This window comes from Erigeron canadensis, chromosome 5 (assembly GCF_010389155.1).
Source record: "Erigeron canadensis isolate Cc75 chromosome 5, C_canadensis_v1, whole genome shotgun sequence".
NCBI lineage: Eukaryota > Viridiplantae > Streptophyta > Magnoliopsida > Asterales > Asteraceae > Erigeron > Erigeron canadensis.
In genome coordinates, this window is record NC_057765.1 from 29,931,971 (window position 1) to 29,949,771 (window position 17,801).

A 17,801-nucleotide genomic window follows, 5' to 3' on the forward strand; every position below is an offset into this window, starting at 1 on the left:
TAGAAAACGTACATACAAACATGATTCTCTATTTCATTATACTTTGTCTATTTTCATTTCTTTGTTTAATGGCCAAGGGAAGTTTTGTTGGGACTATAAAACCAGAATGTCAATCGCAGTGTGGTAATGTGACAGTTCCATACCCTTTCGGTATCGCCATGGGTGACGACACAAGTTGTTCCCAAAATAAAAGCGTTTTTCTCTTGACTTGCAACACTTCTACCGAACCCCCAAAGTTGTTCCTCGGAAATGGGAACATCCAAATATACAAAATTTCTGATTCAGAGCTACGGGCCAACAGTCGGGTTGCATTTAGTTGCTACAACAAAGATGGGACGATATCTCATGATATCGAAATGGCTAGAAACATCTATGTAGATCAATACACTATCTCTGAAAAGAACAAGTTAACGGTCATTGGATGTGATGACTATTCATTGATCACCGGCCGAACTAATTTAATAGCAAAAGAAAATGACTTTTCTAGTGGCTGTATTAGTTCATGTATCCGAGAATCGGACATAGCTGATGATGGGCAGTGCTCAGGAAAAGGATGTTGTCTGATACCTATCGCAAAGGGTCTAAAGAGTTACGAGGTTGAACTAAATAGCTTTCGGAACCACACAAATGTTTTGTCTTTTAACCGATGTAGCTTTGCTTTTATCGGCGAAGAGGGTACTTTTGAGTTTCGTGGAGCTAGTGATTTATCTAATTATACAGATCTTTGGAATAGGGTTAGGGAGAATGTCCCCGTTGTGATAGATTGGGTAATTGCAACCAACAAAAACTGCTCAACAGCTACAGATTGCAAAGAGAACAGTGAATGCTATGATGCTAAAAATGGTGGGTATCGTTGTAGATGCAACAAAGGTTACGAGGGCAATCCATACCTTGATTCAGGCTGCCAAGGTCAGTTTACCATAATACTATTTGATTGTTTGGAAGAGCAAAAATATTACACAAATATCTTTATTTATCGCCATAAATTACCAAGGGGTTGGTTATTGTAAAATAAATATTAAAATAAAACAAATAGAATATAATCTTGACTCTTAAGTTATGGTTAAATTGGTGCGCAAAAATTCACGACGCAATTTATGCATGATGATCTTCATGATGCATGGTGATTTTCACAAACTTATTGTTTTATTTGTTTTAATTTAATATTTATTTTATTTTACCTGAAACCAAATTAAAAATATATAAAGCATGATTGATAAATCTTTTAATTGACAGTGATATAATTTAACAGACATGTATTCTTTTATAATATATTATTAATTATTAATATTAGTTAGTTTTATCTTTTACATGTCATTATATAATTAAAAAAAATTAAATATATAAGAATTTTAAATTAAAATTGAGAGGATACTTCGATTATTAAGACCGGATCATATCAAAGACTGAAAAATGTCGTCGTCAACTTTTATTTAAAGTAAAATTAAATAATGGACCTTATAAAGTGAAAAATACTGAATGTCGTCTAATGTGAACAGAAAAGATGTCGACGCCTATTATTATCGTTTGTAGTGGCAGATCCAAAAACTCTGTTTATATACCTGTTTTTTCGGAAAGCTCAAAGCCCGTAATAAGAGAATCAGTCAATAATTAGGGTTAGAGTTGGTTTCCTTGGGTTTCCTCCATTGACCATTGACCATTGACCAATGACCATTGATCATTGAGAGATCTTTGTAGTTTATTTATTATAATTAATAATCCTCAATCCTGTACTTCCTAGTTAGCTCAAGTGGTTGAGCATCTGCCTTATAAGCAGGAGGTCTTGGGTTCAAGACTTGAGAAGTATATAGGAAGTCTTTCTATGAAGACTTGGCTTGGGTATACCCAGGTTCAAGTCTGAGGAGGCAGGGTTTACCCCTATTGATCGTCGTGCCTTCGGGCGGATTAGTAGGGGGTTTTCCCCCCATCGGGTATTTGAAATAGACATTTCTACTTCGAGGGAGCTCTCTAACGCGGACCCGGTTAAGACAACGTATGTTAGACCTCCCACTGTCGAATCGCGAGACGAAGTTCTCAAACGAAATTCACCTTTCAAAAAAAAATAATCCTCAATCCCTCAATCTCCATCGAGGTTGATTTTCTACATGGTATCAGCCTAACTATCTCTCCGTCGCTTTCTTCTTCTCCTCCCCTTCATTCCTTTTCTCTCTTTCCTGGACCTCTAGAGGGTGTTTGGTAAGATGGAATGGAAAGGGTGGAAATGGAATGAGAATCACTTCCCTTGTTTGGTTACACAAGAGAATGAAAATGAAGAGGTAGAAGGGGGAATCATTTCCATTCTCATAATTCCTCCCAAAATAGTGAAAAATGGTGAGAATGGAATCAAATTACCTTTTTTTTCTTTTTTTTCTCATGTATTTAATTATTAATTTTAATTATTTATATTATGATATTATAATTAGTTTTTGTTAAAAAAAATTTCATATTTTGTTTATTTTTTATATTCCTCTTATTATGATTCTCTGTTGTTACCAAACAACGTAATTATTCTCTTTCCAAATGTTCATTCTCTTTCCTACTATTTCCATTCTTTATTACATTTCCATTCTCAATGATTCCCTCCTACCAAACGCCCCCCTAATGACTACCATTATCAAGAGTAACCATGTTCCCCACCTTTCTCCTATTAAGCTTTCTTCCTTCAATTATCTTATATGGCGCAATCAAATGACCTTGTTGATAGCGCTTCATAAACTTTCAGCCCATATTGATGGTTCTTCCCCACCCGCTAAAACTATTACAGCCGACAACAAAACTCAACCCAATCCAGAATTTGCATCATGGACGACCGCTGATCAGAAGGTTGCTTTTCTTCTCCTTTCCTCTCTAACCGAGGAGGCAGGAACCGAGGTTCTCGGTTTAACCGGTGCTCGAGAAATTTGGATTGCTCTTGAAAATACGTATAGCAATGCTTCCATTGAACACGTTCAGTCCCTTCGAGACTCTCTTCAACAGCTTACCAAAGGTACGTCCTTTGTTAAGGAATTCTCACGTAAGTTTAAGCTACTTAGTGAACAACTTGCTGCGATCGGTCATCCCGTTGCCGAAATCGACAAGTTACATTGGTTTCTTCGTGGACTTGGTCCCTCCTATGAAGGCTTCTCTGTCTCTATTCGTGTCGTTAAACCTGCACCCTTATTTCGTGATCTTGTTGCACAAGCGGAAAGTAATGATTTGTTTTCACAATCTCTTCATGGCACTGTCACACCACTGGCTGCGTTTCACGTTCAACACAGACGCGAATCTTCAACGCAAAGTCGGGGGGTGGTTCATCTCGTGGCTATTCCTCTCGTGGATCTTATGGTAGGGGCCGCGGCAACAACCGCCGACCTCCCCACTGTCAATTATGTCGTACAAACGGCCATTTTGCTTCGGCCTGTCCCGATCTTCGCACGTATGCCAACCAGTCTTCAGCCTTGGATGACTCCTTAGCCAAGGCGTTTCATGCTCAGTGCCATGTTACTCATGATACTCCCGATTGGACCGGTGACTTGGGAGCTACTGAACATATGACTCCACATCAAGATTCCCTTCATCATTCCACTCCTTACAAAGGTAATCATCAGGTTGTTTTTGGAAATGGTAAACATCTTCCAATAACGCACATATGGTCCTCTAAACTTTGTGATAATATTAACCTTCGCAAAGTGCTTGTTGTTCCTAATCTTACCAAAAAGTTACTATCAATCAGCAAGTTAACTGCTGATCACCCGGTTGATGTCTTGTTTTCCCAACACTATTTTCACATCCAGGATCGGAAAACAAAACAGGTACTTGCTCGAGGCAGATGCATTGATGGACTCTATGTGCTTCATAATGAACCACAAACCCTTGTTGTTGCTGTTTCAAATAAAGCTTCTTATGAATTATGACATGCTCGCTTAGGTCACGTGTCATTTGATGTTATTTCTCTTTTGAACAAATGTGGTTCTTTGTCTGTTACTTCTCTATTACCTAAACCTGATATTTGTACTTCATGTCAACTTGCAAAAGGACAACGATTATCTTTTATTTCTAATGAAAAACGAGCATCTTTTCCATTAGATTTGGTTCATTGTGATTTATGGGGTCCTGCGCCCATTACTTCTACAGATGGTTATCGCTACTATGTTGCTTTTATCGATGATTATTCCAGGTTTACATGGCTTTATCCACTCAAAACAAAAACAGGTTTTTGCGCCGTTTTACCGGCTTTCATTAAGCTTGTGAAAACTCAATGTTCACGCAAAATCAAAATCTTTCAAAGTGATGGGGGAACCGAGTTCGTAAACCATATAGTGCGTAAAATCTTTGAAGAAAATGGGACATTTCATAGATATTCATGTCTGCCCACGCCCCAACAAAATGGACGTGCTGAACGGAAGCGTACATCGTCATATTGTTGAAACCGGTCTTGCCATGTTGTTTAATGCTCATGTGCCGGCTTCGTTTTGGGTCGATGCTTTCACTTCAGCAACTTATATCATTAAGCGTGTGCCAACTCCTCTTCTAGAGAACAAGTCTCCTTTTCAACTTTTATTTGATCAACTACCAAATTATTCCAACTTTCGGGTTTATGGTTGTCGTGTTTTTCCTTACCTACGTGACTATGCCCAGCATAAGCTCGAGCCACGAAGTCTTCCATGCATTTTTATTGGCTATAGTTCTTCTTATAAGGGTTTTCGTTGCTTGGATCCTACCACCAATCGGGTTTTTATATCCCGTCATGCTCGCTTTAATGAGTCGTTATTCCCGTTTAAAGATTCTCATGCCTCTATAGACTCACATCAATTACTTCTTACCACATTCTGTGAAGATACCCCTAATTCACCTACATGTCATAATCCAAACCCAACACCTTCTCCTAATCTAACAACACCCGAAAGCCCATCTCCATTGTGTCCTCTTTACACCTCACATACTAGCCCACCACCACATACCACTCCAGCCCATGTTCCACTTCCTACTCAACCACAGCAACCCGTCCTCACTACCACATCAAAACCCACCATACCCGACCCCACCAACTCCTCACAACTACCCGCCTCTAATGCTATACCCGAACCACCCATTCCCTCTATTACCGCCGTACCAGATGTACCCACCATTAATTCTCATCATATGACAACTCGAGCAAAGGCGGGCATTTTTAAACCAAAGCATCACGCAGACCTTGCTGCCTTAAATTCCTATACTTTACATGTAGCCTTGTCAACCGCTATAGAGCCTCGCGGTTTCAAATCCGCCGCCAAAGATCCAAAATGGATGGCAACAATGATGGAAGAAATTAAGGCTCTTCATTAAAATTGTAACACCCCAACAAGGCGGAATAGAGGGATATCACAAGAAAAGCACAACACGACATGGAAATTAAGTAGAGCCAACTAAATGCATAAAAAGGTTGGACAACCCATATAAATCATTCAATACAAGTACCGGATCAAGAATAATGCATAGGGAGCACACCCATCAAACATTTACAAAACAATAGTTCAAAAGATGGTAAATGATCCTAAGCACAACCCATCAACGGGAACTATGAATCACGAATCCACAAAATAGACCAAGTTCATCCTAGCATGCAAAACACTCAACAATTCATCCAATACGTCTTCCATTAACCTGTTCACCTGAAAAGTGTACTAAAACGTGTCACCATAAAGTTGGTGAGTTCGTAGGTTTTTGTAACAAAATCAAGTGTGTCGGGATAACAACCATTAACGATACACGAAGATTAGAATACCAATTCACGTTCCAAGGGAAACCCTAAAAGGTTCCACGTTATTACAAATCAACACATAACACAAATCAACACATATCGGCACGACTTACATATATTTCAAAGGTGTGTTCATTTCGGCATGACTTACATATATTTCAAATGCATGATCAACGGCATGACTTACATATATTTCAAATGCATGATCAACGGCATGACTTACATATATTTCAAATGCATGATCAACAGCATGTCTTACGTATATTTCAACGGCATGATCATAACAAACATTCATGATTTCGTTTACGGTAAACAAAGCATTTACGATCACAAATCATCATTTAATATCAAATTATTTCAAATAATTCGCTAAAACGTTTACAAGAAACAAGTACACTTTCCACCCCAAATATAAGAGAAACGGGGCTACGAAACTCACCTTGGCCGACAATTAAAAGTATAAGTCAAGCTATAAACGTCCCACGGTCGCCAAATGTCCACAACCTATCGATATATACATTACAATACAAATTAAGAGTCTCACCTTGTTGTAACCATGACTTCTAATCATTAACGACTTAAGAGACTCAAACAAGAAACCTATGGACGATCAACAAGCTCAAACGATTCCTTTGTAGACTACTCGACTCATTCGTAGACTACTTTCATATTTGTGGACTATTTTTAGTTTGCGTAGACTACTTTCAGTTTTGTGTAGACTACCCTTAGTTTGTAGACTACTTTCAGTTTTGTAGACTACTTTCAGTTTTCCTTGCATACTTCCAATTTTGCGACCCACTTTTGGCACACAAGACGACCAATTGAAACAAAACTTAATTCTTAACAAATGTATAGGGCTCAATGATCTTTTCAGAAATGTAAGGTTTGACTATTGAAGATCTCTAATGAAAGGGTTACGGTGTTTTCAAAACAAGTATGCACACATTTCGACTAACTGCAACCTTGTAATCAAACACACCTAATTTCGACCCAAACATCTTTTTGACCTCAAATTCGACTTGATTAGCTTCTTGACTCAAATTGGATATAAATAAATGTAATTTAGCATGAATGAAGGTGACCCATTACCCAAATTGACTCATAGTAACAATTCATGCCTAAGAAACCATTTTGACCCATTTCACACTTGTCAAACCCTAAATCGACCTAGATTATGATTTAAAGGATTCCAAGACATAATTTAAATAATGTTTGACATATCTATTGTGAATAAACATATCCCACTCCAAATACTTAAATCAAACATCACAACTTAGCTCAAAAATCAATTTTACCCATTTTGTAACCCTAGGAAACCCTAATGACTTCAAATTCGACCCAAGGAACTTCAAGACCCATTTTCAAGTGTAAGTAACTAATTTTGAACATAATTAAACATAACCCATCTCATAATTTCGTTCCATTTCATCCCAACAAGTCTCAATTTCGATCTTGACTCAATTACACAACCAAAACCCTAGTTTTTGACCCATTTGAGCTTTGACCCGAAATTTGACCCAAGAACTCTTATATATGATCAAAAACATAATTACATATATAAAATGATGAATTTGGGAGAGATTTAACTTACCAAAACAACCCAAGACTTGCAAATTCGGATTTAGGGCACAAAAATGGAAGAACACTTTCTAAGCTTGGAAATACTTGGATGTTGAAGATTATTACTAGTTAGGTTACAAGATTTAGTTAGTTGGACCTTAAAAACACAAAATTATGGAGAACTTATGAAGGATTTATTGAGATTCTAGATATAGATGGAGAAGAAGAAGAAGAAAATTATATGAGAGGATGTGTGTGAGAGGGAGAAGATAAAATTTTTGGGTGAGGGAGAAATAAGAGAGTGAGTGGGAGTGTGTGTGTGGTGAGGGACAGCCAAGGGGTCTCATATTTGAGGCCCTGCTCCGCTAATTTTGACCCATAGCTAAACGTTAACCATTTAAACGTTAAAACGAACCCGTAACCAAATTTAAACTTAACGTCACATTAAAACTTGATAAAATGCTAAAAATTCATATTAATTCATGAAAATCATCAACGTTTTAATACAAGTAAAATAAGGTCAAAAGTCACAAATGTTACAAAAATAACACGTGGACATTAGTTCCGCGACCACCATCTATGAATGTTGTGGGTTCTAAATGGGTGTTTCGTACAAAATATCATTCTGATGGGTCCGTTGATCGGTATAAGGCACGTTTAGTGGCTCGAGGATTTACTCAAATTCCGGGGTTGGACTATTCTCATACCTTCAGTCCGGTAGTGAAGGCCTCTACCATTCGCATTGTTTTGTCTTTCGCGGTACTCAACAAATGGAAATTGCATCAACTAGATGTCAAGAATGCCTTCCTGAAAGGTGACTTGCATGAAACTGTTTTCATGGAGCAACCACCCGGGTTTGTGGACTCTCGTTATCCGAATCATGTTTGCAAATTATCCAAGGCTCTCTATGGTCTTAAACAAGCCCCTTGTGCTTGGTTTCAACATTTGAGCACATTTCTTCTATCCTATGATTGTACATGCAGTTGTGCAGATACATCTCTTTTCATTCTTCACAGAAATACTCATATTATGTATCTTCTCGTCTATGTCGATGATCTTATCCTTACGGGAAATGATGAAGCCATTATTCAACTCTATATTTCCCATCTACATCGGGAATTTGCTATCAAGGATCTTGATGATCTTAACTATTTTTTGGGCTTAGAGGTTGTGCACACAGACACTGGTTTGTTTCTTACACAAGCTAAATATGCTAAAGATATTCTTCGGGCACAATTATATGATTCTAAACCGGTCGATACTCCACTTGCTTCACATGAATCCTTTTCAGCCATGGGTGTGCTTTATTCTAATCCTACTTTCTATCGTTCATTAGTTGGGGCTTTGCAATATTTAACCATCACCAGACCCGACCTCTCTTATGCAGTCAATCAGCTCTCTCAGTTTCTCCATAGCCCAACCATTGATCATTTTCGAGCAGTAAAACGTTTATTAAGGTATGTTAAAGGTACACTTTCTTTTGGTCTCATCTATAGCTGTTCACATCCACCCGACATCATTGGTTACTCTGATGTCGACTGGGCACGTTGCCTTGATACATGTCGCTCAATGTACGGCTACTTGATTTTTCTTGGTAGTAATCTTGTCTCTTGGAGTGCCAAGAAACAACCTACTGTTTCTAGGTTGAGCTGCGAATCTGAATACCGGGCTATGGCCAACACGGCTGCTAAACTTGTTTGGATTACTCATCTTCTACGAGAGTTGCATGCTCTTCCGCCTGATCGTCCAACGTTGCTCTGCGACAATAAGAGTGCCTTGTTCATGACTCAAAATCCTGTTTCTCACAAATGCGCTAAACACATTGACTTGGACTATCATTTTATCTGTGAGCTTGTGAACTCTGGTAGACTTTATACCAAGTTTGTACCAACCAATCTTCAGGTGGCTGATATTTTTACCAAGAGTCTTCCGCGCGCCCAATTTGATGTGTTTCGAAAAATGCTCCGTTTTGGTCCGCCACCTTTCCGATTGAATGGGGTATTGGAGGAAATAATTTGTAAATCTTTGTATTAATTGTGATTAGCCTAATTCCTAGTAATTAGTTGTTGACTCTCCATTGACCATTGACCAATGACCAATGACCATTGAAAGATCTTTGTAATTTATTTATTATAAATAATAATCCTCAATCCCTCGATCTTCATCGAGGTTGATTTTCTACACCTTGTGGTTTCCTTAGCCAAGACTTATTACCATAATTAACTAATTACTTGTGTATAAATAGAGGCGTAAACCTCAATTGTAATCAAATAAAAATCATTAATCACAATGTAATCCTATATCAATATTTGTTCTTTAAAGGCTATTCAAAGCATTATTATTTTCCATTTAATAATAATAATTCTTCAACTTTTATATATCAATAGCTAACAGTTTAAAAATAACAATGAATATATGCTGGTGGATTTGAAAATACTTATAGAGATGATGATGAATATATATAAAGATGATTGTCGAATTAGCAGATAAAAGAGACACTACATGATAGGTCTAAAGTAGAGGTTCAAATACCAGTTAACCGGTTCCGGTTATTTTTTTAACCGGTTCCGGTTATTTTTTTTAACCGGTTACGGTTAACCGGTACTGGTTAATAACCGGTTTTCATACCTAAAATCAAGAACCGATGTAATCAGTTTAGGTTAATAAAAACCGGTTAACCGATACCGATTAACCTATTTGGTTTTTTTTAACCGCTCACTCTTAGACTAGATACTTGAAATCTTGAGACTGCCAAACGACCCAGCCATAGCCCAACAACAAAATTAACCCATCCAGCCCATTAATATGTAATCTGTTTAAAAAAAAAAGAAATACAACCACTAAAGCCATCAGGGATCGATCGACTTTCATTTATTTTATAATTCAAGAATTGGGGATTTAGGTTTTTAGGGTTCTTCAAATATGCAGCCACCAATCCACCACCATCGATTTAATTGTCTTTCCCCAAATCTACAAATCAACACAAATAATAATCTCTTCATAAAATCAATAAATCTCAGTCTCCATTCAATCAATTTCTTTCGCTTCTCTTCATAAAATCAACACAAATAAACACAAACACAGAACCGAAAATCATGGCTACCTCATAAAACTGTCCATGTTAGTTTTTGCTACTGCTACTGCTGGATTTCAAAATCGAGGGTTTATAAAACTATCCAGGTGATGCTACTACAATGGTAATCATTGAGTGTATATATATAATGTGTATATTAATATGTGACTTAGGAAATAAATCGATTAACCGGTTATTATTTGGGATAATTAACCGGTTATAGGTTAATCGGTTAATAATCGGTTTGTGTTTTGGAATTGGTAATCGATCAGGAACCGACAGTTATTGATAACCTATAATCGGTTTGTACGGAGTCGGTTCCTAACCGGTTTTGCTTCGGGTCGGTTAGGTTAACCGGTTTTTTTGTGCATCTCTAGTCTAAATGACTATTTTACCCTATATTGAGGGCACATGTCATAGTTAACAGATAATAATAGATGGATTCGTTAAGTGGGACTAAGGCTGCAACAAAAACATGACTTCTTTGTTAAATCTATACTATATTATAAAGCAGATCTCACCTGTTTATATTTTAAGTTTCAACATTTACTTTTCCAAAATGCCCATATATCAATTCTATATTTACCTAACACCCTTTCTCTCTCCTCAAATCTCAACCAATAATTTTTTTTCTCTCTCCTCCATAAATCATTTTTTCCTCCAATTCATTCAAAATCTTTTATCTCAAAAACCGTACATCGATAAATTATAAAAATTATATGGGTGTTCTTAAAATTTAATGTTCTTTCATTAGAGATGTCATTCGATATATTTTCGACGAATTTTTAAATCCAAGGGCGGAGCCCGTACGGTTAAGGCATTTGGCTATCACACTATATGACCTACCCCCACCATCTCACCGCCGCAACGCGCGGGTACTTGCTCTCGTATCTAATAAAGAGGCTCTATGACATATCACCTTATAAGACCTATTACATTTTATAGCCTATCACTCTTATCATCTTACTGACGTAATGCGCGAGTACTTTTTCTCGTTTTTAAAATTACGTTAGCATTTTGAGGCTTAAAACCAAAAATTAAAATAAAAAAAAGGTTAAATTAGATTCGCTGGTTTAGAACTTTAGATTATGAATTGAAAAAAGATGATTTATATAGTTGCATTAATATTAATGAGTTGTCTCTATTTCCTTTTATCTAGATATCGACGAGTGTAAAGATAAGATCAAGAATTCATGTTATGGTGATTGTATTAACACTTTCGGTAACTACACATGCAATTGCAAAGAAGGGTATTCCGGAGATCCCAGAGTTCTAAACGGATGTCGTGAAATACCAAAAAAACCATTCCATCAAACTCTCTTATTCTATCTAGGTAAACCTAAGATTTTTTTTTTTCTTTTATTATTATTATTATTATTATTATTATTATTCATTAGAAATTAATAGGATTTAAAAAAAATTAGTAGGAACCCGAAATACTATCTAAGTTCTCACTCCTCTAACTATAGTAAAACTAATACTATTAAATATTATTATTATTATTATTATTATTATTATTATTATTATTATTATTATTTAATTATAATAACACTATTATTAAAACTTCATAAAAATTTCAAAAAATGAGTATGAAAATTTTCGCTAAACAAGTACATTCATACTCACATAATTAACTACTTTTAGCAAATCTAAATGATATACATATTTAATTTTTATTAGTTACTTGGTTATAGAAACTAATATTATTACAATTGTTACAAGTGTTTATTATTATTATTATTAGAGTAAATTACACTTTTCGTCCCTGAAGTTGGCACGTTTTTCACTTTTCGTCCCTTAAGTGAAAAAATTACAATTTTAACCTTAAAGTTGGCAGATTTTTTCAATAATCGTCCCTCGTCAAACGTCGTTAAGTTTTAACCGTTAAGTCGGACACGTGCAACACACGTGAGGGACTGAAACTGCAAAAAATGACAAGTTCAGGGACTAAAACTGAAATTTACTTTTCTGTTGTCATCATTTTCATCTTCTCCGGCTGATTTTCGTCGGAAAATTCGCCGAAAAACTTAAAATGCCGATATCTCACTCGTTTCTTCGAATTAGACCACAAAACCACCACCAAATTTCTCAAATTTAATTTTCGCACGAATCCTATCCAAAAGATTTCAGATTCTAACACTTGCCGGAAAACTCTAAATACCCATAACATGGATTTTGAGCAATATTTCTGTACAATTTAGCTTGTTCTAAGAATACAATATTTTTGTTTTCACAAATAAGTCCATATTGGATTATGTGTACGTGCTCCTCACTAAGACACCAATGGTGTGCCTCATTTATTATTCCATAAGCTCTGCACCAAAAAGAAAAGTACAAAATGGGGAGAGACCTTCATGTGGGTTCGATTTTTGTCAATGAGGCAAAGACATAAGATTGAAAAATTAGAAATATATATAAGGAGGAAGTAAAGAGGGACGAAAGGACCAGGAGACCTGACAAGCCCCTGCAACTCAAATATTTCAGATCAAAAATTCTGATCATCGTCACCTAATTCTTAGTTTTTGTAATAAAAGTTCAAAGCAATTTACAGTTCGTCATTTGGTTGATTATAGCTCTTGTTCTATATTTTGTATAGAAACTTTAAATCCGTTGTTCGTGAAAACCTTACGTCGAAATCTCATTTTGAAAGTTGTTACAAGTTTACAATTGATTCATCTAGTATTGTGTTAAGTTTCATAGCGATTCGTTACCTTTCATTTTTGACGATTTAGTTAGATGGTAGTTTCAATCGTTAAGGTTATTAAGTTGTTACAATAGTTAGATTAGTAGATTGAAGTACAAAGAATTCGGGTGTGACAACCGATTCATTGGATCTCGTTTCGGTTATAGGATTCGTGCGAAAATTAATTTTGAGAAGTTTGGTGGTGGTTTCGTGGTCTAATTCGAAGAAAACGAGTGAAATATCGGCATTTTAAGTTTTTCGGCGAATTTTCCGACGAAAGTCAGTCGGAGAAGATGGAGATGATGACAATAGAAAAGTAAATTTCATTTTTCCTCCCTGAACTTTTCATTTTTTGCAGTTTCAGTCCCTCACGTGTGTTGCACGTGTCCGACTTAACGGCTGAAACTTAACGACGTTTGACGAGGGGCGATTATTGAAAATTTTTGCCAACTTTAAGGTTAAAATTGTAATTTTTTCACTTAAGGGACGAAAAGTGAAAAACGTGAATTCTGCCAACTTTAAGGTCAAAATTGTAATTTTTTCACTTCAGGGACGAAAAGTGAAAAACGTGTCAACTTCAAGGACGAAAAGTGTAATTTATTATTATTATTATTATTATTATTATTATTATTATTATTATTAGAGTTAATTACACTTTTCGTCCACGTGGTTTGTACCCACTTTCACATATCATCCCTGAGACCACGAAGTTACATGTTTCATCCCTGAGTTTAGAATTTCGTTAAGAACTTTGGTCCAACACCCAAACGGATGTTAAAGACATGGTCACATGACTTGCACGCTGAGGGTATGATGGTCATTTCACCGTTCAGGAATAACATATCATCTTCATCAACAAAATCTCTTCATCCCTTTCTGCCGTAAATATATCATCCTCTTCAAAAAACTACTCTATCATCTTCTTCAAAAACCTATATACCTGTATCAAAATCAATCATTTACACAAAATATATCCATAATCTTACATCAAATATCAAAAATCTATTGAACAAAGCCAATCTGTGCATATATTTATCCATCCATCAAAGATCTATATCCACATCTATATAATCTGTATACATCAAAATCAATTCTTTCCCAAAGATATATATAATATATATATATATATACACACACACATAACAAATCTAAAACTCATTTCCATGACCTATACCAAACATCACCGTCCAAAACCACCCACCACAATCTCGTCGTTCTAAACCCAAAACCGATTTCTGATTTCAACGGTGGCAGGTGAAGGTGGAGACGGCGGAAAGGTAGGGCTTATCTCTTGAATGGAAGAAAAAATCAAAGCCACCCACCAAAACCTCGTCGGATGGTGATAGAGATGCATCGGTGGTTCACCGCGTTGACTCGTCGGATTATTATTATTATTATTATTATTATTATTATTATTATTATATTATTATTATTATTATTATTATTATTATTATTATTATTATTATTATATTGCTATTTGAGATTAAAAAAAACCCAAATGGGATTTATGAGCTATTATCTAATTAAAATGTCTAATTAGAAGATGGTTTTATGCCTTTATTTATTTAGTCATATAAACTTTATTGTCAGAATATATATTTTTATTTAACGTTAATCGATAATCATTATATATGTAAAGTCTAGATTTTTTTGGTATAAACTTAACAGTTACAAATTACCTGTTTCAAACTTTATCTAATACTATTTTATAAAGTATTTTGACTTTTTTTTATAAAAAATAATGATTTGAACTACTTAAAATACCACTATTCTTTATATACTAATTTAAACATCTCTACCTAATAAACCTATAATGATCTTAAATTTCAACCACTTATTTTTTAAATCTCTTCTCAAATCCCAACCACTCATTTTTTTTCTCTCTCATCCATAAATCATTTTATTTTTCTAATTCATTCGAAATCTTTTATCTCAAAAACCGTATATCGATAAATTATAAAAATTGTATGGGTGTTCTTAAAATTTTCATGTTTTTTCATTTGAGATGTCATTCGATATACTTTCGATGAATTTTTAAATCCAAGGCGGAGCTCGTACGGCTAAGACATTTGACTATCATACTCTATATATGATTTAACTTACCACCTCCACCATCTCACCGCTGCAATGCACAGACACTATCTCTCGTATTGTAAAAAACAACTCATTTGGATTGATGATAACTTTTGAAGTTCTAGAATAGATAAACGAAACAAATAATACGCGATATATAATTCTAAGCGATAAACATCGGGTTGTATCCCATGAGGAAGGGTTATTTAAGAATCTACAAATAAAAAAGAACTCAAAAATAATAAAATTCACTCAAATCATTCAAAAATGTTTTATCTCACAAACCGTAAATCGTTAAAGAAAACAAAAAACATGGGTAGACTTAAAATTTCGTCATCTTCTATTAGAGATCCAATTCGATATACTTTTGACGACTTTTTAATTTTTATTTTTTTCCTCTTGTACTTGTGTACCTACACATGTGTAGGATCATTGTTTTCACATGTAAATTAGTAAATGAACTTATGTACACAACAATGAAGGTTAAGGGCGGAGCCCGTTAGGTAGATCACCCATCACCGGTCACCCCCTATGACCTATCACCCTCTTTGACCTATCACCCTAGACCTATCACCCTCAATGACCTATCACCCCCACTAGCTTTGGTTTCTGAATATCCTTAAGGGCGAAGCCCGTTCCGAATCATAATTTTTGTTCAACCTACACATGTGTAAGTTCAACTTACACATGTGTAAGTTATGTGTAAATACCAAAAAGAAAACGAAAATTAAAAAGTCGTCAAAAGTATATCGAATTGGATCTTTGATGAAAAAGGACGAAATATTAAGACTACCCATGCTTTTTGTGTCGTCTAACGATTTACAGTTTGTGAGATAAACATTATGAATGATTTGGGTGAATTTTATTATTTAATTGAAGAGAAAGAAAGATAAAGAAAATGTATGGTTCAGATTTGTTCTCGCTTTTCTTTTTTATGAGTTCTCAAAATAACTCACCTTTTATCCCATATAACACATCTAAACAAAATTAATGTTAGGATGAAATTTATAAATTAACTTTTTGAATTCAACTACTATGATGTTATTAATTAAAATAATTCATTTATTCATGCCCCGTCATTTTCTTCGCACCTTGAGATGGAAAAATACTTGTCCGCTCTAGCTTCGTCCGACTCCTAAGAACTTTTCAATTTATTTCTTGAATCACTTTCATTTTTCTCTAAGCCCATCTAAATATATCCATTAGTGATTGTCGATTACTCATCATTTATATAGGTATTGGACTTGCAGTACCCGTACTACTAATTGGATTAGTGATGTTGTACTTCATGGCTCAAAAAAGGAAGCTAGTAAAACTAAGAGAAATGTATTACGAACAAAATGGGGGTGCACTATTGAAAGACACAATAAAAACTAAGGGTGGTGTTAGTCTTAATTCTATGAACATTTTCCGTGTTGAAGAGCTAAAAGAAGCAACTGACAATTTTGCGGAAAGCAAGGTTATTGGTAGGGGAGGCAATGGTATCGTGTACAAGGGAACTCTAAAAGATAAGCGTCTTGTTGCAATTAAGAAATCCCAAAAGGTAGATGAAGGACAACGAGAGGATTTTATAAATGAAATGGTGATTCTCACACAGATTAATCACACAAACGTGGTGCAACTTTTAGGATTTTGTTTGGAAACCGACGTCCCATTGTTAGCTTATGAATTTGTCGCAAACGACACTCTTCATTGCCACATTCATAATAGCAAAACCGACACAAGGAGATTGTCATGGGATACTCGTTTAAGGATAGCACATGAATCAGCTAGTGCGCTTGCTTATCTTCACACGGATGCTAGAATGTCTATCATACATAGAGATGTTAAATCTACTAACATCTTGTTGGATGAAAATTACACCGCAAAAATTGCAGATTTTGGTGCTTCAAGGCTTGTTCCCTTAGGTCATGATGGAGTTGTTACTCTAGTTCAAGGAACGTTTGGATACTTAGATCCTGAATATTTTCATACAGGCCAATTAACTGATAGAAGTGATGTCTATAGCTTTGGTGTGGTTCTTGCGGAACTCTTAACGGGACAACAACCCCTCAATATGGAAAGATGTGTACAAGAGCGAACTCTTTCAACATATTTTGTGAAAGCAGTGAAGGAAGATACATTTCTTAATATTCTTGAAAAGGATGTGGCAAAAGAGGCAAACTACGATCAACTCAAAGCAATAAGCGTCCTGGTATGTAGGTGTCTTAACCAAGTAGGTGGGAACAGACCTAGCATGAAAGAAGTGACTATGGAGCTTGATGCTTTGCGAAAGTTGGGGAAGCATACTAATTGGGTTATTGAAGACAATTACAATGAAACGAGCAGTCTTATGATTGATATTGAACCAACTGACTTTTATACTATCCCGTTTATGCCTAAGAGTAATAACTTCGGAGACAGTTCTATAACTAGTGAAATGCAAGACATGATGCTCCAATTAAAGAGTGCTCGTTGAATCTTTAGAAACGAATTAAGCTTTCATTTGTGTTTTGCTACTCCATGTAGAATAAGTAGTAGTTAGTAAGATGATTATCAGGTCATGTCTATATATGTTACGTTTATAAATATATGTTTTTACTTTTTGGTGTAAAGACTCCTATCTTTGTTATGATTTTGCTCTATCTATCAACTCCTTAGTAAAACAAACACTACTTTTTTTTTTCTTAATGACGTTATTTTTTTAAAAACTT

The 17,801-nt window shown here is 35.4% G+C and overlaps 1 protein-coding gene across 1 annotated transcript; it reads left to right on the forward strand.

The window, feature by feature from the left end:
- Positions 1–68: 68 nt before the first annotated feature.
- Positions 69–17,566, forward strand: LOC122601539 (wall-associated receptor kinase 2-like). The gene is made up of 3 exons (XM_043774293.1): positions 69–909; positions 11,512–11,685; positions 16,344–17,566. The coding sequence occupies exons 1-3, from the start codon at positions 69–71 to the stop codon at positions 17,564–17,566; spliced, it is 2,238 nt and encodes a 745-aa protein (XP_043630228.1).
- Positions 17,567–17,801: the final 235 nt, after the last annotated feature.